The 24,932-nt window shown below is 38.3% G+C and overlaps 1 protein-coding gene across 1 annotated transcript in view; it reads right to left on the reverse strand.

Annotated features, from left to right (window-relative positions):
• Positions 1 to 24,932, reverse strand: part of nlgn1 (neuroligin 1) — a 385,517-nt gene that overhangs the window by 221,102 nt on the left and 139,483 nt on the right. Inside the window, exon 3 of the mRNA XM_036211636.1 lies at positions 5,493 to 5,552. Within this exon, the coding sequence (XP_036067529.1) occupies positions 5,493 to 5,552 (60 nt within the window). The remainder of the gene's footprint in view (positions 1 to 5,492; positions 5,553 to 24,932) is intronic.

Here is a 24,932-nt window from a genome sequence, read left to right on the forward strand (position 1 = left end):
TCTATATCAGAGATAGGCAACTCCCGGCCTCGAGTGTCGCATTCTTGCATGTTTTCCAACTTACTCTGCTCTGGCAGGTTTTAATTGGCTGGACACACCTGAACCAGGTAATCAGGAATGAGTAGGGCTTGGATATTGGGAGTTGCCTATTCCTGCGCTACATTGTGATATTTTGGTGGCAGCGATGGGATCCAGGCTGCTCTGGTCACACTTTATTGTGATATTTTGGTTACATTGCTGGGATCCAGGCCAATCTGGTCACATTACATTGGGATATTTTGTGGCAGCAGTGGGATCCAGGCCACTGTGGTCACACTACATTATGACTGTTAAATTCATTGGTAGCGTCTTTGCAATGGTGGATACAGATCACTGTCATGTCAGGCTTGCCACTGTGTCTGGGTTCACCAGACACACCAGATACCCTCCGAGTTACTACCACATCTGAGTCCCTGATTGGTCAGACTTCAATCTGGTTTAGCTGGGAATGCTTGTTCAATGGTGGTGCAATTTGTCCGTATCGCCCCAAAACAATCGAATAATCTTGCATAGCTATGCATGTACGCGATACTTTTGGGCGCGGTTGCACAAAAGGAGTGTTTTCATAGAACTTTCAATGGAAGTGGCTGCTTGAACGTGAGTTTTTGAGGGCAGTGTCAACATCGCTTTGTTGCCAGAAATGACTGGCATTTTAAAAGAACAAGTCAAGTCTCGCTATTTTCCTAACAATTTACATTTTCTGTGTTTCTTGTCACAGTCTAATGGGGAACTCTACATAACTGATGGCTTTAGCTGTTTTACAGTTTTTAGTTGATCTTTCAATAAATTAAAACAGACAGAAATTTCAAGTACTATTTAGGGGCTCTGTTCACTCAGTGTGCTCTGTTTTGACTTAAAAAAAAAAGGAAATTGAGACAGCAACAATATGATTGGGATTCAACTTTTCCAGCTGTCCTGAAATGAGGGAATCTGGTGAATGTTTCTCTGAGAGTTATGTCAGAGCGGAGCAGATTTTTGTTTCCTCCAGGATGAGGCTTTGATCAAAGACGGTCAGGTGTTTTAGATTCTGGGAGCAAACCCTGAGAGATGCCCTCAGGCTGCTGCAATCTTTGGTATCCACTCCCTCTGCCTGTGTATAAGGCTTATCAATACATCAACAGTCATAAGGAGCAGAGATGTGATTCCAATGTCTTTCTTTTTTTTTTTCTTTTTTGCTGCAGGGAATAAACCAATGATAATTCCTAAGCAGAAAAAAAAAAAAAAAAAAAAGTCATGGTGTTATCAGTGTGACTCCAGCGGTAACTCATTAAAGTGCTTATCTGCAGGTTGGTTTAATAATTGCACTGAGGTTTAGATAGCTCATTCACACTCCTTAAATTCAAACCATCCTGTTAAGTTTAGTTTAAAACTCTGAGATTATCTTTGAAGAAAGTGAAAATGCATTCACCAAATGGCTATATTTGATGTTTTAGAGTGAAAAAAATGATTTTTTTTAGAGCTAACTTTTTGTAACCTTCACTGCATGCATGCCATTGTAGTCAGGAGGTTTCAAAGTAATGCAAAATGAGGTTAAAGGATGTGAGCTGCACTAGGCTGTGCTGAAGAGTCCCCTTATGTGTGTGAAGTCAAGCAGCCTCACTTGTTAGTCCTGTAAGTATGAGCCTGACAGAACCCATTTAAACTTTTGTGCTGGCTTCTTTGGATCCAGGAGTTTCCCCGTGACACCTGCTAAAGCACCCCACCACTGTACGCCACCAGAACTTCATATTTACATGCTGTATCCTCAGGGAAATTAATTTGTCACAGGTACTGCCTTTTAATGCTTTACAAGCAGTACCAAGAGCCTCCTAAGTGTCACATACTTATGACGTACCTACTTTTAACTCCAACCGTTCGTGAAGTAAAAAAAAAAAAAAAAGAGAGCTCTCTGCAAGTCTAAAGCTCTCAGGGACTTCCCCGTTTACATCTCTATTCCCACCACAAAAAAGGATTACAAACAGCAGCTTCTCTGAGTTTAAAGAGATTGTAACTATGAGATTTAGCAAGTGGGAAGGGGAAGCGGAGGCCAGAGGGGTGTTCTCTTAATGTGCATCCACAGGGCAACATCGGGTTGAATCAAGGAAGTGAGCTTAAGGAAATAACGAAACGATAGAACTCGATCAGAGCCAGACTGACCAGGGTGTGTATGTACATGTGTGCAATGCAGACGTGTGTGCTCCTAAGCATATTTTCCTCTATATTAAAGTGGATTAGCAGTCTGCCCTGCATCCTTTTTTTGGGATAATACTTGAAGCTTGGAGGGATTTTCTTGAAAAGATCTGTGGTGAGTCCCTTTAATCGTATCACTGTGTGCCTATGTGCATACATGTGCTGCTATGTATACAAGCGAGTGCCCACAGAGAAAGGCACGGTGGTGCAGATCAAAGAGATCAGTATAGTTGGCAGTCTTGTTTAGATGTAATTTCTGTTTACTTGGCGACATTATACAGTAGAACTGCCTCATTAAGGCTCCCTGCTCCTCTTATCCACTCCTACGGTCTTCAGGGGATATTGTAACTCAGTATTTTATCCTTGAAATTTTATTTCTGATAAGGGTTTCTAGACAAATTTTAATTCAAGACAAAGGAAAACAGCTTCACTTTTACATATTTTTTTAAATATTAGGCACAAGCTTAAAGACCCACTTTAGTTAAAAATTGTAATTTTAACGTTTCGTGATATTTTTCTCATAATGGGGGACATATATAAGGAAAATTTATCTTAATTTTGTATTCTTTGAGCATTTACTTAATAAATGCTTCTGAATCCAGAGCAGACAAAAAATGCTGTTGGAAAAAGCCTGTAGGGATGCAGGCCACAAGCTCCCAGAGGGCCTGGCTGCAGACTGTGGGATGGTGCCGAAACATCATTAGCCGGAACTGTAAGTTTACGTTCTGTCCATCCAAATTTTGGTCGAAAAATTCATTTTTTTTTTTGTTGTTGTTGAAAAAGGCTATTTTGACTTGCAACACTAAAAGCTGATTTCCACTAGTCCATTTGCAGTGCATCTCTTTTGCGTTGCGTTGACACAATAAAATAGAATGATCATTAATCAATCGGAATTGCCCCTGTCATGTCTGCTTTTGACGTTTGTCTCTCTGTACGCAAGATTTACGCAGGAGTTTTATTTCAAGTTCAAAGTTTAAACCCAGAGAAACAGGAAGCAGCTCCAGGTTTCAAAATAAAATCTTCTGTTGAACATTCAAAATAAAACTTTCTAACATTTTACTTTATGTTCAAGGTGATATGCCCACATTATAATGCAGGTTAACACTGTAGATAACACCTGTGTTCACTTTTGTCACCATGGACGACAAAAGTTTAATTTTGGAACAACAAAAAAGTTATTTATGACAAAAAAACAGCATTTTACAAGGACAGGAAAGAGAGGGCATGGGGGTTGTTGCTTTAGTTTTTGTTGAGCAAAGAGAGCGGGATGAAGCACTCGACTCATGTGTGGCAGGACAAACCACTCCTTTGGGATCCAGGTGAGAGGGGTGATGGACTGGAGACTAGGGATGTGCGTATTGATCTGAGTATCGATACCAAGGTGAAGTATCAAAACTAGAATGATAAAATCAGTAGCTAGATTGATAGATAGTCCTTTATTCGTCCCACGGTGGGGACATTTCTGATACTTTCATTGCAATTTTTCTTCAATTTTTTCTTCCTTGCCCAGCCTAAGCTTTTCAATAATCGTAAATGGTTCAGACTTTGTTTATCATTCTGTGTCTGGCTTTTATCAAAAATTTAATGTCTTCAAAGAATTAGAAACTCAGGAGAATTAAACATTCAGAACGGGAAGTTATGTGTGTTTAGAATCATGTGTGCAGAGAAGGAATCTCAGTGCTGCCAAGTCATTTTCCTTAAGACATTACATTAGCTTGACTGAATCAGGTCATGAAGGTACTGTACGATGTAACTCGCTGGAATACCAATGTGGTTATACAGTCTGCAGCCCCACATGGTGCCAGTGCACCAGAACAGGGTTGGCATTAATTACAATTTCCTTATTAAACCAGTCTTGTGCCTTTGTTGGAAAATTCAGACCCCAAAGCAGATGCTGAACGTTTCACTTACGCATGATGAATGTGTGTCGCCTTTGCTGCTGCCAACACTTTATATTTGCTGTAAATTCAGCTAAATTTGCACCTTCTTTGCATTTCTCAGTAGATTTATTCGAGAAATCAGTCTTATTTTTCTTTTTGGGTGACAATAGCAAAAAAGTTGGACATTTGTATTTTGTGTGGCTACTCTTTAATCTAATTTAGGAAATAACTGGTATTATTTTCAAGAGTTTTGTCATCTTGTGTCAAAATTTAACGATGCTGTATGAGGTTTTTTAAGAAATTCTGAAAGATTGGCCAAATGTTTACTTAGTTTAATTATTCTAATCCCAGATCACAATGCCACCTCCACAGATTAAACGGCCGCAGGTTTCTTATGAGCCCATCACAATGAAACAGTCAAGATGGATTCACAGGACAAGACAATTTTTGGTTCCTCCACAGTCTGATGTTCTGACGTTCACTAAAGTGAAAATTTTACATTTATTTTCAGTAAGTTTTTGTGATAAAACATAATAATGGCTTTAAAAAAATAATGTCTTCAAATAATTTTATAAAATCGAATGTGTTCAAAATGTAAATTTATTTGATTTAACTAGATATCTGAGTGATATTATGCTGAATTTGAAGTGAAACAGATAGAAGTTGTTGTCTGTGTTGATAAAAGTTGAAAACATGTGTTCCTACTATGCATTTGTGCTTTGATGCTTAAAGTTACACATTTGAAATAGAAATAACTCTCAAATTATGTTTTTTTTTTTCATTTTATAAATGTATATTTTCTTTAATTCCCCATTATATTACAATTTAAATAGAAAATGTTGATCAGCCCCTAAAACTGCAAAAATAGGTAGTTAAATTAGTTCATATAGATTTTAATTTTTAGTCAAATTTATGTCCAAAACTGGATAATGTCCAAGTGTCAGTATGGATTCAAAGCCAGTTAGCCAGTCATTTACCTTTTTAAACATGACCACATTAATACAAGTCAAAACAAAACCAGAAAAAAAAAACATGCACATAATGTGGAAGGAGCTGCCTAAACGGGGAGTTGTTAGTTGCTTTATCTGCTGGTGGGATGCAACATTGAAAGGGAAAGAAAATGAAAAATAAAACAGCAAATCCAAGCAGAAAATTGATGTTACAGTATTATAATCAAAGAAAGGTGTGAAACGTGATTTTAGGAGACACCAAGCTGAAAAGGACAAAACACATCCAGCCCAAAAAAGAGGATACGAGTAAAGAGCAAAAAGAAAATGTCCATTACTTTCAAAAAAAGGACAAGAAATGTAAGAAAACCAAAGAAGACAAAAATCGGAGGAGAAAGGGTAAGTTTGCTTTCCCTTGTCATGCAAATCAGATTGGCATTGAGGGGGAAAAAAATACCTTCATCATCCGTGCGGTCATTATCACCTAAATCATCAGTGTGTTTCTTTGTTAGGGGACCTATGGGACCAAGAAGGAGAAGATGGAGGAAAACAAGGTCATCAAGAACATAAACATAATTCAAAAGGTGCTCTCAAAATACAAGAAAGTTTTTGTTTTTTTAATTCGGTTTTTGATTGAAAAATTCTCACACTGACAAACACAAGACATACATCAGTGTCCTGTCGACATGTTTACAATATCTCTAGAGCAAGAAAAGAGAAAGACTTTCCAAAAAAAAAAGAAGAGGCAAAAAGGTTTTCGTTAAAAATCAAGAATTTCACCAAGTTAAGCCATCAAGATCAAAAGACATTCATCATTTTTCAAAACACTTCATGAAGAACCATGAACAGAGGGTTATCATGAAAACAAACAAAAACACTCTGTAGGGGAAAGAGCATCGTTTTAAAGAAGTCAAAAGAAGCACATGACAAACTTTTCCTGTTATGGGCTTGGGAGACATTTCTTTGGCTTTTTATCGGTATCCAGACACCCAAAAAATGATAACGGTAAATAACTGGGTGAAACTGGGTTTGTCATTAAAAAAAATGTTTAGTTATTGCAAAAAACACAGAAAATAATGAGCGAGAAATGAGCATTTACAACAAAACATAGAATGTGGCCCAACGAGGGAATGTAGATATGAAACACGAAAAAAACAATGAAAAAAATGGTGTTTTATTACATGAAATGAATCACGATTATATATAACATAACGCATTTGGTAAAGACTTTTTTTTATCTCTTTGACATCAGACACTTCAGGTAACTAAAAAAAAAAAGAACTAATCCCCAAACTAAAACAAAAAAAATTTGGAAACAAAATTCAAATGAACCATTTCTACCTAAAGTTATTTGTAGTGCATTGGCATAACTGGAAAATATGCAGTTATTTATATACAGTATTCCTCCGTAATTCGCAGGGTTTAGGCATCCGCGAATACGCCAAATCCGCGAATATGGAGAACCCCCACCCCCGCGGACAAAAGATGTCTGTTACCACTCCGTACTCATCAAAAATACTTCTGATCATACTTTGTAAGACATCTATTAAAGAAGATTGGAGTATTGCTCAACATAAAGAGGTTTATCTTTTTTAAATTCAGTACAAAAGACTGTACCACAGCAACAGCGTACTTTATGGCACAGATTATTATCCTCCACGACTATCTTCTTCAGCATATCAGGATTTTTTTGGACCTCTTCTGAGTCAGCTGATGCGTTTCTCCATGCAAGGTCATTAAGAGAGGAGGGGGGGCACCTTTCGCAAAAGGGCAGCACTCCCATCGCCCCTCCGCGCTCTGGAGAGGGCTCCCAGTGCAGAGATACACCTCAGAAGTGCAGCACCTCCTTCGGATGCAAAAATTTCATACAAGTGTCTTCAGTTGTCCGAGTTTATGTAACAAACTGGAAAAATCATGTGACTGAAAAAAAAAAATTTGCAAATACGTGAAAACGCAAATACAGAAACGTGAATAAGCGGGGAAACACTGTATGCTTTTAGGAATTACAACCCATGTTTGTATGTGAATGAAGATAATTTAAAGACAAGGTTGTCAAAATGGTTTATGTTTTCAAATACGCTGTTTTAGTAGTGCAGGAAAATCAATGGAAAAACAAGTTTTTTTTTTCAATAGATTTTGTGTAAAAAGCCACAAGATTTGCTTGTTTTTGTTTCTTTTTCTCATACATATCTTAACAGGAAGAGTGGTCAAGTGCTTCTTTACTTAATTCAGACTTTTTTTGATTTCTTTCTTTCAATTTTTGGTTCATAATCGTAAGGACATTGCTAATCCTAATGACAAACACATCCACAGAAACACACAACAAAACAAATGTAGTCATCTGCACTCAAGGATGGTCAAACACATGCAGGCGCATGGCATGCAAGCAAACAGGAGGGCTTTTTCTCATTGTTTAAAGGCTTCTCTCTCAGACACACACACGCGCAGCACGCAAACACAGATTTCAAACATCCATTAACTGATTTAGATAGAAGACCCCCACACTTGTCCTTCAATTAGCTGCAGGACTCCAAAAGAAGCCGTGTTTGAGCTGGAAAACCCAATACTCGCGGCAGTACGCTGAGCAGTGGATGATGAAATGCACCGGAGCACAGAAACACAAGAAAGAGTCACAAGCTTCACAGCTGCCTCAGTAACTGATCTTGCCTCGCCTCTTCCAGCATCCATCCCAACTTCCTGCTGTTTCACTCTGAAGCCAACAACATCTCTGTCAGGACTCTAAGCACAACAATGGTGCCCCGAATATAATTCTGTCCCACAGCAGTCTGCCAGCTTCCTTTTGTAAAATTTGACAAGCGGTTTGATAAGCCCGAGCTGACTCCATGCTTTCCATATGCTGAGTCAGCACAACACACAAAAGTCACTTGTTTCAAAAATGTGAAAACGTCAAAGAAACACGGAGCAGATGCTGTCGAGGGATGTTAAGCCTGTTTATTCACCAATGCTGCATTCAGGGGAATCACGGGGCATTCAAGTCAGCCCAGCAGAACACACTAGTGATGGACAGATTCCCTTTTGTGTGTGTCTCTGATAGGATCACGAAATTCAGGAAATACACGTGGCCAAAACAGATGAGTAAACATGAAAGGGAAATATATGGTTTTACAGACCAAGAAAAGAGAATGTTTTTTTTCCTAAAGATTATGTATAAAAGTGCAAAGCTGGTCTCATTAGGGGAAAATGTCAGTGACCCAACTCTAAGCAAATCCATCATACGCACAGAAAACTTCAAAGAGACAAGAAAACAAGTAAGGAAATACAACAATATTTAAAAGCGTTAACAAAATGAAAACAGAAATGTAACAGTTAAACTAGTGTAGCAATTGGATGGCTGAGTTGGCTGGGTGTAAGGCAGGGTTTGCTTCCCAGGGGGCACAATGAGCTTAATCCAGTGTGGGTCCTTAGGCGAGACCCTTCACATTACTGCCTAACTATAGCTGCAAGATGGGTCTCCCTGTGCCAGTCCCCAGCCTGGATAAAATGCAGAAATGTGTCAGGAAGTGTAAAACTCTCTAAAAGATTATCGGAGAGGGACTTTAAACAGCAGGTGTCCAAGAATCATACCCTGAGGAACACCACATGAAATGTTAACTTGATTTTGAAATGGTAAAACATAACCCTTACCTGACCCAACATCGGACAGCACTTGATAATCCCACTCACTCTTCCAAAAAAGAATTCATAGTTTATAGTATAAAAACTGCCCTCTAATAACTATTTTCTGTGCAAACTTTTTTCCAGCAGCAGGTGTGATACAAGTGACAAAAGTGCCAGCAAAAATAAAAGGAATGGTGTACTAGGATGTGGGACCAGCCATGTTGTATAATTTTGAGACATTGACACTGAGAAAGAGACAGGAGGCAGAGCTGGAGGAAGCGGAGGTTATTTTGGGGAGTGACAAAGGTGGGTAGGATCAGGAAGGAAAACATGTGTGGATGAGCTGTTGTAGATGCTGCAGCACATCTAATGTTTCAACAATATGACAACATTTTTCTTTGATCGTGTCATTCAAATTAACAAAGTACATATGATTTCATCTGCTATTAATAGATGCCTAAATATCTTAAGATGACACAAGAAAGTTGTTCTGTAAACTGATACAAATATTGATGCAGGACAATGAAATTCACTCCGTAATTGAAGAATCAAATTTTTGGCAAAAACAGATTTATATTGAGTCTTGTTTAAAAAAAAAAAAAAAAGTTTTTTAATTTTCATTTTAAGTAGTAATACATGTCTAAGGCATATATATATATATTTGTGGGATAAGGAGCATATACGGGTTTCACCTATTAAAAAAAAAGTGTCAAATCTTCCCTGCCAGTGGCAAAAAGTTTATCTTAGTGTTGCTGTTGACTCTTGTTTTGAGCTTCGAGTGCCCTGTCAGCACATTCTGTAAGTTGTCTTCTCAGACTGCAAACAACCATTGTGAAGGCACACATGCACGTCTGCATGAGGACTGACATAGCTGCCCTTCACTGTTGAGCCTATTGGGCTGGTCCTGACCACACAGCCACTGCAATCAGAGGTTTATAGAAATCTGTAGACATAGATGAATGAATGACGTAAAGGGGTGGAAGAATTCATTTTAACAATTCAATTCACATCGTATTTTGGGGTTCCCAGTATGATTCATTGTCTATATTGATTAATTTTGAGCAATCTGATTTGTTGACCTAAAATCAATCCAGGACAAAATTTTAGCCAAAAATTCAACCAGTTTAACTCAGAGATAAATGTCTACTAATAAGTACTTCTCTCTGGTAAATAAACCTGCCATGCCTCAATCCAAATGGCATTTTTCAATATCAATATAATAGATTTATTTCATTTTGAATCGATTGGTATGGTATATGTCGATTTGTATGGTATGAGTATAGGTCGATTGTTTATGGTATAGGTCAATTTGAATAACAACTTGACTCACACAGATCCATCTGGTTAGTTTGCAGCAATATAAATTAATTCATTGATAATTGTTACACCCCTACTATACAATTGGTTTAAACAAAGATATCATTTAATTTTTTTTCTTTTTGAATTAACTATACATTTGTTTCAGTTGTAAAGTTGACATTAAACATTGGAGATATTGCCTTACACCTAAATAACTCTCTATCTTTGACATACTGGAACTCTTTGATCGTTATGCAATTGATGTGAATTAACTGATTCTAAAGTGGAGAAAAGCAGCTTGTTGTATGGGATTGTATTTATATTGCACAAATATGCAACATTTTACTAACGTATTGTGTTTCATAACAGTACAAAGACCATTTTTTCACAACATGTCCATAAGCTCTTAACTAAGGTGACGCATATCAGTCCAAGGAATCCACTGGAAGTGTGTTAATTCTGAAGACGGTTGAAGAGTTGCGTAAAAAGAATGTTGACGCTGGGGCTTAAAGAGTTAAACATTTGAGTCAGTGGTGACTGACTGGCTTCAGCATTAAGCCTTTAGTAGTGACTTTATGAATTCCACCTCGAACCAGATGGCTTTTATTTTCAAAAAGGCTTGAATCTGGCAGCCAAAAGGGTTTAGGGTTTGCTGAAACATGGCACAAGGATGGCTGATATGAAAAAAAAAGAAAAAAAATGGAGAGAATTAAACGAGAATTAAATGGATTTAAAAGATCCGGCTCTTCTGTGGATGACACATGTGCTGTCTTTACAGTCACATCTTTTTGACTGAGGGGGTTAGTGGGCATCAGAGCAGACAAGACAGCTGCATGACAGCTCCGATTACACACATCCACACACACACTCAGAGTGCAATGAGGAGAGAGGAAGACATCATCCAGAAATCACATGTCAATTCTAAATTGCCTGGTGACAAGCAGGTCCTGACACTGACCTTCGCCCCCCTCCCTGCCGCCGTGACACGCTCGTTTCCAGGGCTCCCTGCATAGACGCCGCTGAGGTCTCAGCTGCCATCAGCTCTGATTGGGAACATGAACGCTTCATCCCATCTGACTTTCTTTGACTTTAATAACGGCGGTTTTTATTTTTATCCCCTCACATTCTCATCATTTGTGTTTTCCAGCAACTCCTCAACCGACTGCTCCTTTGCCTTCGTTCAAATGAGACACTGTGGCCGAGCAACAGCGCGATTGCAAGTCGCAGTCGCAGCGCTTCCAGAATGAGACAAAGGTCTAATTTAGAAGGTAACAGAACTATGCTCAGGACCCAAGGAGAAGCAAAATGCTTCCAATGCCAGCACCCATGGGTAGTGAAGAAGTGAAAAGCCCTCCGCTTATTAATAAATCTTTTTTATCTTTGAGAAGGGGAACCGAAAGAGGTAAAAAAAGGTGGTTTAATGGAAACAGAGATGGAGGAACACAAAAAAGACTGAAGCAGCCAGATAAAATATGGCAAAGCCAGCAGAATAAAAAATGGAACTAAACACAAGATCAGGGAAAGTATATTGTAAAAGTGTAGCACCACATCGAACAAATAGGTGTAATAAAATAATAATAAACAACAACGAGTTGTTCATATTTTTCCAATGAAAGAGATTCGTCTATTCATAGAGGGGCTGCAACAGCATTTTTTGGTGATTTATATTCCCCATTCAATGAAGCTAATATCACATTTTACTTAATTCTACGTTTTGGAATTTGAATCTTTCCTATTTTGTGTGTTCATTTGTTTGTATCTCTCCATGCACACCAACAGCCTCCACTGTAGACCTGCATCAATTCAGAAACACACAACTGAAAACCCACATACACTAAACCCCCAGGCTTTCCCCTCTTCTGGATGAGGTAATTATTGCGAGGAGAGTCCGAGTATCGATCGTGCATTTCGCAGCAGAGCTATCCATACATACAAACTGCTTTCTGTATGCATCAGTCAAGGCCAGCATTGGCATAGAGACACACTAGCTTAATCAATCACCGATGCACATTAAAAAAGGGAGCTAACAGAGCATATGGCTCAATGAGCCAAATAGGTAATCTACAACTGACCTTGGATAAAATCCCCACAGGATGGAAACTATAAATACAGAATCCATTCTCCAAGGTAAAGTGGGAGCCCACTGCACTCCAGCAAAAACTGATGAGCAGAAAGCAGCAGAGTCCTGTAAGTGTGCCGACACGCTGCATTATGAAGCGGTGCTGGTGAGTTCATGTGTCTGAAAACAGACTTTATCTGTCTTATAAAAGTCTAAGAGAGACACAAATATTGATTCTTCTTTTTTTCTTCCACCTAGTTTCTGCAGTAAGACCCAATATGAACAATCTGATAGCAAACTGATGGAGAGAGGAAAAAAAAAAACTCTCCAGTCGACATTTTTCTCAGGGTTTTCAAATTAGTTAGCTTTCTGCCTTTTTTGTTTTTAAAGCTCATGCTGATTTAATATAAGAAAACATATTTCATAAAAGCCTTTATTACTCCTTGTTTAAGTATTTATTTGGTGAAAAAGAAAAGAAGAAGAATACCAAAATTCAACGATTATTTGTTGAGATCCACTACAATAAAATCCAATTGTTGCTTCAGTCTCCTATTAAAAAGGAATTCTAGTTTATCTTTGTTAGTTTTAAGGTCTCAATGCAGCATTTTAATTGGATTGCACTCTTGACTTTGACTCATCTTTTCCAAGCACTTTTACATATTTTTCTTCATGTGTCTTAAATTTTATTCATTCTCTTGCAGATTTGTTCCTTTTTTCAGCTGTTTAACCAACTTGTTTTTGGCTTCCGTTGTATTGCACAGTTATTTCCTCCATCTGCTCATTTTCTTAACCCACTATAGCCCTTTTAGGGTCACAGGGTTGCCAGAGCCTATCCTAGCTACTGTTGGGTGCACAGATCACCAGTCTGTCGAGGGCACATAATCAATCCCACACACACATGCACACCTACAGGGACAGCTTAGAGTAGCAATACAACCTGAGAGGCACATGTTTGGGCTGTGGAAGGAAGACGGAGGGCTTGGAGGAAATCACGGGGAGAACATGCAAACTCTACACAGAAAGGTTCAAGCCAGGATTAAATCAGGACCTTTTCGCTAGGAGGCAAGAGTGCTAATAACTGCTCCACCGCGCAGCTTCCAATTATTTCAAATTGAAAAAATAGAAAATAAACATCATGAGCAGAAGTATAACGCAAAAAAAGACCGGATGCCAAAGGGATCAATGCACGGTGCAAGCCGGCCGTGGAGGATCGTGGCGCTTCGCATCTGTTGTGAACTCCACTATAGGTTAACAAGGGGGCCAAATGGAAGCAGCCTCTGTTCTGCACCGCTTCTGCGCCTGATGTGAACCCGGCGTAAGGATGACTAAAAGTATGCAAAGTTCAAAATGGCTTTTGTATGTAGATAACTCATAAAGTCCAAGCCCTTTTTCTCAAATCAATCCAAACTTAAATTGTTTTTATAATATTGTCCTTATTAATCATTTTCTGAAATTAAAATGTCACAATGTGGTCAAATAACAAAACTGTTGACAAACAGAACAAACGGATTGACCTGACCCTGAGGAATATATATATATATATATATATATATATATGTGTAATTATAATTATGTAATAATTAAAAATAACTATTACTTATAATTATATATTTGCACACATACTCATTTTATTAAACATATATAAACATATATATTTTATTACATATATCGGTAATTCCATTAAATATTAAATTAAAATATTTTTTTATTAATTTTAATTAATGTAATTATAAATACATAAATCCATAAATCTTGTTGATACCCATATATATTTTAATTATATCACCTTTTACAAAAATACATATATTTTTTATATTGAAAATGTTTAATGCACGCCCTGTAGTTTAATTAAATAATTATTTTTTTATTCCTCTTACATACAGAGATGTTTAGCGTTCTCACAGTTCTCACTGGATTTAGTATCTCCTCTACGCCTGAGTTTAAAATTCTACACGTTTTTGCTTTCAAGTAGACACTATAAATGCAATTTTGGTGAAGAAGTGGTTCAGCGTATTTTGTGCTTCCATAGGCATCAAGGGGTTATATGGATTCAGATTTGACTTCACAGTATTTTCTGCAATGCATTCCTGTTGTCCCACTTTGCATTTGATCAGTACAAAAACTTGCATTTTTATCCATGTTTTAAATACAAAAGTATGATGAAGAAAGCATCATTTCTTTACATGCGTTCTTTATGAGAATTAATTAAATGAGCTAATTGACTCACACTCCTAAATCTGAGTTACACAATTTTTCATCTGAAAAATGGTTCCTACTGAATAAAGACAGGTTCTAGCTGTACTTTGTCTTGACATTTAAGCATGTGTGCTGAATATTGGCTGCACAAACAACAAGAAGGGCCAACAGAAAGTGATTCATGAAAGCTGCTGTGCAGCAGAGAGCAAAGCTGGCATTTATTCAGATGACTGCCAACCTTATGTGTATGTGGAGTCAGGGGAAAAAAAACTGAAAAGATGGGAAAAAAATGTTGGATGAAAAGGAGATGTGTTCCATGTGGAAATCAGAACATTATAAAAAGAATTTGTGTATCAGGGAGGATGTAGTCATTTTCAGATCACCATGCACTTTGACTGCAGATTATGAGGCAAGATTAGACAGCTGTCATGCATTTCACTAGATAAAAAAGCGCGTCTAAACAAGTGTAACAGCCTGTGATCTTAGACATGAATAAAATATAAATCAGGCATCTAATAAATAAACAGTTTTGAGTGTTATATTGACGCTGTCTGGACGGTTGCAGAAATGTTAGAGGTCAAAATACAAAATGTAAAGATAATAAAAAATATGAATGTTAGTAATATGTTTTATTTTTAATATTTATAATGGGGAAAAAATGCAGTTTCATCATTTAAGAGAGGAGCTGAACAATTTACCCAGTTCTCTGCTCTTTATATACATATATAATTTGAAATGATTGTTTAACAATAAAGCCAGAAGTCCTCAAAATCCATTATTCTGAGATTTATCATTGACATATTTTCAGGGGAAAAAAGGTATTTATCTTTAAATCTTTTTAACCTTTTTTTTAGATGCACATATAATTGATGCTCCTTTTTTAGGTGTCACCACTGCTAAACTCTCCAGCAATCAGGTTCTTCTTCATTTGCACCAACCATCCTCATACGCCTCTTCACTCCTTTAACCCCCCTTTGATCTTCCTCCAGGCCTCCTAGCTCATACCTCCAGCCTCAGCATCCTTTCACCAACATAATCACTGTTCCTCCTCTAAACGTGTCCAAACCATCTCAGTCTGCTTCCCTACATTTATCTCCAAAATATCTAACATGATCTGTTCCTTTGATGGATTCTTTCCTGGTTCTATCCATCTTCGTCACTCCCAAAGAGCGTCTCAACATCTTCATCTCTGACACCTCCATCTCCGCCTTCTGTCCCTGCCTCTGTTTCAGTAATTAATGCTGTGTTATACTTTCATCTTAGGCCAGATGCTTTATTGTTTCACCTCTTACTGTTGCTCACTGACAGAACACCCACACTTTCAATGTCATTGTTTCTATTCAAAGAACCAGAAGTCAAGGACGTTAGCAAAGTGTGTGACTAGTTTGCAAAGAAGCAAGAAGCTATGCACCTACTGTGTATCATCGAAATATTATTTAGGTCCGGTTGTTTTAAAAGCCTTTAATAGTCATCCAACAATGGTATGACAGTTTCTTTAAAATAAAAACAAGTTGTTAAAGAGAAACAGCAAAGATCTTTCAGGACTGAAGTCAAATGTCCTTCAATGCTGTAGAGAGCACACACTCAGGCCACAGTTAAGCATTTAAACTGCAGATCAACTGGAGGGCTTCTCAAGTGGTACAATCAAGAGCATTTTAACACTTACTTTATTTAAAGAATTTATTTTTTTGCTCACTCAGACTTCTTTTTTTACAAATGAAGCTCAGTGTGCAGCATCTGAGCAAAACACAAGAACACAGCAGTTACAGATCAAAACAAGATAATTCTGGCTAAAAGGGCAGTAAAACATCAGAAATAATTTGAAGTCCAAATTTCATTGACTTGTTAAGTACTTAATGCCTGAATTTATTTCCAGGTTTAAAAAAAAAAAAACAAGTAGGTTTTTGCTTTCAAGCGGATGCTAAATAAATAAAGTGATTTGGAGGCCAAAGTGGTTTGATAGATATTTGCACCATGGTGATAAAGGGTTAAGAGTTTGCAACTTTAAACATGCAATTCTAAAACAAAGGAGCAGCAATCTTTGAGGTTTTACAACACAAGTACCCTTGAAGCTTCTCTTACAAACCTAATTCAGATTCAACGTTTCTGATCATAATATGATACACAGAAGTAGCAGAGTGAGTAGTTTCCATAGCTATTGTTGCTGCATTCATTCATTGTGAAAAATTACATTTCCCCCCCCAAAAATGAAAATAAAATAAAAACCACTAGTCCCTGTTTTACCGAGTTGTTTTTTCCCCTCGCTACCAGGCGTCTTGAATGCATTTTTAGCATATGGTGTTCACACCAGATTGTCGCTAGCTAATACTAGTTTATGTACGCCACATACAGCTGGAAGAGGTTCGTGAATCTCGTAAATTTTGGTCAAGGATTTTTCTTTCACAGCTCTAATCTCATAGGAAAGACTTTGTGTCATATAATTACAGCCGAGCTCAAACCACAGCTATTACTGGTGATTTATCCTGCATGATCCATTTTCAAACTGTTGGCACTTCCAGGAGTTAAAAGGGATGCTACCTATTCATAAACACCAAATCCGAGTATGTCTTTTTGGCCAAAGTTCAACCTGGAACAATTTTCAACGCTCATTCAATGGAGGTTTACAGGTAGTGCCTGAAAATGGCTGTAGAAACTTGCATAGTGACATGTGAACACAACAGTCTCGAACCCGGAAGCCCGAAATGCACATATATGCGAGCTTACATAGACTTTTTGTTAAAAACGGTCACTTGATCATGTGTTGTTGAGGTTGGTGTGAACGCAGCTTAGCAGTGCAAACTCCTAATTTCTGTGATTTATTTTTTTTTTCTCTCATGGAAGTTTATGGGAAATCCAGTTTCATCTAAGAAAATCAAAACAAAACAAACAAAAAAGAAACACTACTTTATTATGAGTGGGGCCACACTAACTTCCCTCTTCTTTCTTTTATACAAAACAGAAAGTCACCTTTAGAGTTTGAGAGGTCATGATAGGAAGTGTTGCAATTCCTCAATTGGTCTGTAAAGACTAGTGGCACAAGGTGCACATGCCTTCCTTCCATCTAAATCCCAGTTTAAAATGTAGGATTTGTTACCAAAAATAAAAATATGTACAGCCTTGTGTCAAAACCACTGACTGTAAAAGAGAACTGGATAAAGCGAGTGTGACGTCACCCATAGAAGAGGACTTAGTTTCGGTTCCAACCACCATTTTTTCTCATTGCCATGCTGGAACCAGAAATTGTCAGTAAGCAGTGATTGGTCCGAGTGGGTTTGAGTCTACATTTTTCTGGCAACCTCTCTTTCCAATCAGAAGTGAGCGTGTTGGCAGACCACACCCCCACCATTGAAGGTGGGCTCTGAAGAATCTGTTGATCAAATGGTTTTATTGATCCATCTATTACTTGAATAATTTGTGCTACAGAAAAAAATATCTTGGAAACTTAGGATTAGCGAGAACATGTTAAAAAAAAAAATCTTTTTGGAACCGATGGGTACTTTATTTGGAATGATAGAGGGGAGGAGGTTACTCAGTCCAGTTCTCTGTATGCAGTCAATGGTCAAAACCTAACATAAGTGCTTTGCTTTGTTTTCCATTTGTGAGAAGTGGGGAAAGAAGTTCACTATTTTTATGTTGTTTTGATTTAATTACAAATCAAATTCTGCTTTACTGGGGAGGGGGTGGATTTGTGGGTTAGTAGTCATAGGTGCTTTTGTTTTACTTTGTCCTGCTCAATTAACCTGTTTTGTCACATTGGGGGTTGGGGGTAGCAATCTTCGGTAAACGTGCCCGTTCCACTTAAGGCTTTATTTTCACCATTCAGAGTCCTGTAGGTGACGTTAGAGATTATCCATCCAGTGAATATGTCTATAGATGCTCCTCTGAGAACAGAATAGAATCCATAATGCAGTGGTTTTTACTGCAGGGCAACAAGTAATAAATTGGGAGGTTGCTGTTAGAGGGTTTTTTTGCCCTGCTGTAACATGTCCAGTGGTCCGCCCTAAGCCTCCAGTCCATCACTGATCAACCAACAGCTGCAGTGTCATCAGAGTGTCTGAGGTGTTTCAGCACAAATAAGATTGAGTACTGTCCCAGAGGAGCGTGTGCTGCTGACCACAGCCCTAAAATCTCAAAAATCATAGGGGGGCATCTGCCTGACACGTCTAACCTCAATGGATACTGGATAATACCACATCCAGTGGTGTCAGCTTTGCCTTGAATAGAGAAGGCATGTAGCTTAAACTATGGTGGTTGAATTGTTTTTAAATATGTCTGGATTTTTAGAATAAAATTGGAACCAAAAGGAAGATTACTGTATAAGAACTAGGTTACTGCTACTACGCATGGTGTTACATCATGCTACGTGTACACTGGGCATGTGTTCAAGAACATGCAAGTTTCATGAACGCACATTCAGCTCACACCAGACCAGCAAGGAGGGAGCGTTTGAAGAGAGGCTTCTTCTTCTTTTTCTACTGTTAATTAGAAAAATGTCTGCCATCTACAATTGGAAGAGGGTTGGTGTGAAGTGTGGAAGTTGTACAAATCTAGCTAATCTTGCTCCAGGCTTTTTCCTTCACAGCTCTATTCTGATATATGAAAGACTTGATGTCATACAACACCGGCCTGGCACAAATTGCAATTATTCATTTCTCGTCATGTTTACAACGGTTGGCACTTCTGTGTTTTGAAAAAGAAACTATCCACACCTTACAAGTCCCTGATTGGTTATTCAGTATGTCGAAAGTTTAGCTGGTTGAACTTCCAGCGTGTGGTCAGGGAACGCCCAGTTTGCACCCAAAACCTCACAAAGTGATGCATGAAATGCAAGTTTACGGGCATTTGCATAAACTTTTCCTTGAAAGTGGACGCTTGAATGCGAGTTGTCGAGGCCGGTGTGAATGAGCTTCAGACATGATTGAACCCTGACCGCTGTGGATCAGTGGGTAGTGTTGTGTCAGAGCATTACATCTCTAATCCAAAGAGATAACCCCTTTTTTTCTTTCCTTTTTTCTTCATTTTGTTAACTGACTCATTCTGACCAACAGTGTCAGCTAATGGGCCGGTGGCCAGTCCATTTATCAGGGAGTCAAGCTGTTTTTGGACCAAGCTTTCTCTCCTCATGCAGAAAGACACGTCAGCTCTGCTCTGTGTTCACACACTGCACTGTAAAATACGGCATGACAGCAGCTGCAGAGGTTTTAAACCCAAGAGTGTGACCCTACTTACACAAGAAAGAAATATAGATTTTGACTTGTGGCTTTGAGGCAAGATTCAGCAGAAGTGGTGTTTGGGTTTCACTGCAGTAGGAATGGCTCCAGAGAAAGAAATTGTTGTATTAAAAACGGTGTTTAGCACAATGTTTGAAGCTGTCTATCTTCACCTGTATTAGAATAATAGGGACAAATCCCATTTCATGTTCTGGTATAACATATTAATAGAGATTCATGTCCACAAATTTCAGTTGTATTTATGTCTGAGGTGAGAGTCTCAAAAATTACCATCAAGTAAATGAAGAGCGCTCTTAAATCCTGCTGCAGTGAGAAATGGCAGTGCAAAGACGAGCACTGACTCATGCTTTCAGATGCTGACCTCCGCAATTTTGTCTGCTCCAATTTTGGCACATTAGACGAGCGACCACAAAACATATGGAACTAATGTGCACTTTACTAAGATTTCACTAACTCTTTGCAAAACAGGAAGACACTCCAAGAAAACTGTTCAGTACACAAACTTCCATTCCAACTAAATGATGCTACGTTCACACTGGGCATGTGTGTTCTTGAACACACCTGACGTGCATTCTTGAATGAACGTTTAGCTTGTGGTGTTCGCACTTAACAAATATGGAGGGGCTTATCTTTATTGTTCTTTTTCTGCTGTCTACTAGCGCATGTCTTGCTCCAGGCTTTTTCTTTCACAGTTTTATGACATGAAAGACTAGGTGTCATATAATTCTGACTGGTTACAAATCACAATTATTAACTTTCCTCCATGATCAATTATCAAATGGTTGACACATACATAAAATAAAAGGTACGCCATCTAAACATCACCACTAAAATCAAGTCCTGGTTGGTCAAAGCTTGACTTGGTGCACTTGGTGGCCACGTATTTTGTATGTAGCGGACAAAACTTTTGACTTATGTGACTAAATGTGAACGCAGTAGTTTTGAATGAAATGTGTTTACATTGACTACTCATTGGAATTGTTGAGGGCGGTATGAACGTAGCTTCACAACGTTCCATGCCTCTGTTTGGTCCAGTGCAATTCATGTGTGTCCAGATTCCAGGTGGCTCATCTGTGCTCATGTCTTTGGCCGTGGACCTGGCCTCTGGCTTGTCTCGCGACCCAGTTGTCCCCCAGTTCCATCTGGATGAAGCCCATCTGCTACACTATTCAAACATGTAGCTGTAGAGTTAGATGAGTTATTTATTAGTAACAGTCCTGGTACAACGCCTATCCATCTATAGGGAGAGGATCCCTCCTTCAATGGGACATCCCTGAGGTTTCTTCTTCTTTTTTTATAGGTTTTTCCTTACCAGGAAGGAGGGTCTGAGGGCAAGGATGTCCAGTTTAGTTTAGTCTGTTTAGTTTAGCAATCAGCTATTGTTTATATTTTATGACTGATTTTAAGTTTTATTGAACAATTCCCTTTGTAAAACCTGTTGAGACAGCTGTGTTGTGATATTGGGCTATACAATTTTATTTAAATTGAAAATGTGGAAGATTTGATTGGATTACTTTCCATACCTTCAGAAATAACATGGAGTTAGCTCAATATGACAACTTGACTCATTTATCACTGATCTGGAATTATCAGGAATTACCTTCAGTAGCACATTTCTAAGCGGTCACTTTCTATGAAAATGTAAACGTGCATTGATATGACTTCTGGGCTTCCACATTAGACGGCGAGAGTTTTGAAAGTGGATACTAAAAACGCATATTTATGTACATTAACATAAACTTTGCATTGAAAGTTGTCACTTGAATGCACGTTACAGAGGGTGTATTGAAGGTAGCTTAATGGATCTGGTGGAGAATAAGATATACATTAGCACCACGAGCACCAGGAGCCATGTTTTGGTGTAAAAGCAACTCCATCCGAATCGTGCTGTCCCCGCTGTGTTACATGACGTAAAATAGACCCTAAAAGGAAACCCATGGGTCCATGGTGACAAAACTAATTAGTGCAAAAACACATCCACATGCAGCTGAATGTTAATGAATCCCCCGCTCGTTTTCTGCCGCCACAGCTCCAGTCTCCTTCCTGTCTCTGCAGCACTCCACTAGTGGCAGATGGATAAAAAGACTGACAGGGAGCGGACCACCATGTTCTCATTTTAGGATACAAAAGAAATGCCTTTAAAGCAGATTACAACTTTAAGGCTTCTGACTGATAGTCACATTTAAGTCCTTTCAGAGCCTTTTTTTCTTTTTTTTTAAAGCATTAAATCTTGCTGCTGGAAAGCACACACATCCACTAGTGCTTTTTCTGCAAAAGAGGAGGAGGAGGGGACTGGAACACGAAGACCGAAGCTGACATTCTGTCCCAGCTTTGATCTGAGTATAATGACAAATATATTTGTGGTTCTTCTGCAGGAACGAGATAATGCAATGAACTCAAAACATTTAATTATTTAGAGGCTGTGTAAAATGCTCAATACAGACTGAAGGCCTCATAAAAAGGCTTCCTAAACCTGAGGGTCTGAGGAAACACCTGAGACTGTGCAATGAAACATTTAATAGATCTGCTTTGAAAAAGGCTACAGACATAAAATACAATTAATTTAGTTTTTTTTTCTCTCTCTTTTTAGGAAGATTAATTCTTTTCAACACAATGACTTCCCTCACAGTATTTATCAGTTTTTGCATTAGTACAAAACATGCTTTCTTACAGTGTGCAGTTGTGGGTTCACTGCAAAACCGGAAAAATTGTTTGAAGAAAATTGTTTTACTTTCTGTCTTCTACAGACAATAATCTTATCAAGAAAGTTTTCAACAGTAAAATAGTATTAGTTAGAGAAAACATATCTTTTATTTTTTCACAGTAAATTAGAATTCTTCAAAATCTTATCGGTAGATTCTTATTGCTTATTCAAAGACAATTGCTTTTAATTTGAATAATTTCTGACTCATTTCCTGTCGTTTTGAGAGTTAATTTTCTCTTTGACTCGATATGTTCAATAAAATGTCTACTTAGCTCCATTTTCCTGTTTTGGGGAAGCAACTCTCCAGTTGATTTGTTGATACCGGGACTGCACCACTGACTGCAAATGATGGCTTGTCAAAAGTGGTCATGTAACCAACTGGTACATTTTGACCTTTTTTTTTAAGAGACCTTGTGGCGAAGAAACTGAATTTCATAGTTGTGTTTTACATTTTGGACAGAAAAGTCTCCGGCCTTTTTAGCCCCTTCTATTGATCAGAAGCATTTATATTAGATCGATTGGCTGCAAAGATTAGCTTCAGAGGTGCAGGATGCTGCTGTTATTGAAAGGACAAGCAAAGCTTTTACAGCAGCAACATTTTCAACACAGACCGTAGACCCTGCAGCCACATTCAAGCAGCTTCTCATCCAGGTACTTGTTTATAAGATTTTCTTTTTGGTTTATTTGCTTGCAATAATAACAAAAGCCACAATCAAATGTACAATTAAATGCAGAGTTATGTAAACTTTATTGTGTATGATCATTGGCTGGCAAAGCTAAGTGGCTGCTGTTGTCGAAAATAAACATTAGGGAGAAGTACTCTAAAGCAGTGGTCCCCAACCTATGGCCTGCGGTCCTGGCACCGGTCCATGAGTTACTAGGTACCGGGCCGGAAACAGAAACAAAGGAATAAATGTGGTAACTTATAAGCTATTTCTGTTTAGTTAATTTTCTGGTCCTGAAGGAAGTTTTATTTTGAAAGAGTTCTGGATTCTGTTCACAACATTTGTCTTGGTTACGTGACTTAAAGCAGCTAACTAGCATGACCAGCTGGATTGCTAAGCTAGTAGCTCAAAGCTAAGTACAAAAACCAAAAAGTGAGGAAACCGAAGAACAGAGTTTGACTTCAAAGAACAATAAAGCTGCTGTTTACAGACAAAACTGGGAGTCTTCTTAAACATACAAAATTATTGAGACAGAGAAGCTGCTCTAGCTAAAAGAGACTCTGGACTGTTTCACACACATATAATAAAGATGGTGGATTCACATTTATACATATATTTTTAAAACCTTAAAAGTTGGACGTAGCTTAAGCTAGCGCCTGATTATTAGCCTCCACTTTGACGATAAGGTAAAATCTTCATCACAAAATTCAAACTATCCCCAAACATTTCACAGAGAATGAAGATTTGAAAGTGAATCAAAAAAGAGTTTTTATTGTAAAAGAATCATAAAAATGGTGGGCACAGATAAGCTGTTGTGATCAAAAAGACTACAAAGTTGTGTCTCGGTTGGTTAAAGCTGTTTATTGAGTTTAAATCCACGGTCAAGTCATAATCAACAGAATCCGAACCAAAGACTCTCAAAACAAGACCTAGTGTCCTGCTTTACACTCAGTATTAAGGGGTTTGATCAGGTGATTAAATCACCAAATGGTTCCTGTACGCGTCTGTGTCTGCAGCTCACCACTCCCCCAGGGGATGGCTCAAATACATAGAACAAATTTCATACCCTTAGGTGAGTGACAATTAATGAGGCTTTAAATCTCCAGAGACTGCCTACGGATCAAAATGGTTGTGAATGACAGACGGTGCGCCTTAATGTGCAGATAATGAAATACCAAAAGCTCCTCCGCACATTGAACTGGCTTTTATGCTGACTGATGAAATACACACGGACAGCAGCTTTCCATTGTCTGACTGACTACATAACTTTCTTTGGTGGTTTCATCTTTGGATCTTGATTGTTAGGTTGACAATGCAAGTTTATGTTTAAACTGGCTTTGTGTATTGTCATACTGTTATATTTGTGTCTGTATTGTCTCCCGCTTTGTTTGATTTTAGCTCACTGTCCTTTAGATACAGAATAAAGGGCTTTGAGTGTTGCCCATGTAGACAGGGTAAAGTTTGTTCAGTAGCTCTTGATGAAAAAAAAAAAAAAACACCAGCTATTTTGCTCATGGCATTTTTATGACAAATGCATTCAAAGCTCACGGGAACTTGTATTCTTTAGTTGAAATATTCATAATTTGAAATCACTACCTGTTACGGCCCTGGTGTATCCGGCACTCTTTGTGTATGGTTTGTATGGTTTGTGTGCTTGAGTTTGAGTTTTTGGTGAATGAGTTGGTGTGCTTGTGAGTTTTCTTTTCTGTAGGTGTCTTGGCTGAAAGCTGCAGCTCTGCAGAGTGTGGACCCGCCCATCTACACCTGGACCTCATCATGCCATCAGCTGAGGACCAGTGACAGAGGATCCACACCTGCTTAAAAGAGCTGACTTCCCATCAAACAGTGGCAGCTTTTGTAACACCCTTTCTGGTGGTCAGCTTGCCCATGGTGAAAATCCAACTTTAAGTTCCAGTCCTCTTTCTTGTGGACTTTGGTGTGGAGCTTATTGTTGAGTGCCTGAGTCAGAAACTGGTGAAAGTTTGTGTGTGTAAGCATATTTTATAGACCTGGTGAATCTCAGTCTGACTCTCATGTGGAGAGAATTTATGTTCCTGTTTTTGTATAGATTTAACCCTTGATTTCTTTTGTTGAAATTCTATTTATGTTAAATTTGCAGCTAACA

The sequence above is a fragment of the Oryzias melastigma genome, linkage group LG4, assembly GCF_002922805.2.
Source record: "Oryzias melastigma strain HK-1 linkage group LG4, ASM292280v2, whole genome shotgun sequence".
Taxonomy (NCBI): domain Eukaryota; kingdom Metazoa; phylum Chordata; class Actinopteri; order Beloniformes; family Adrianichthyidae; genus Oryzias; species Oryzias melastigma.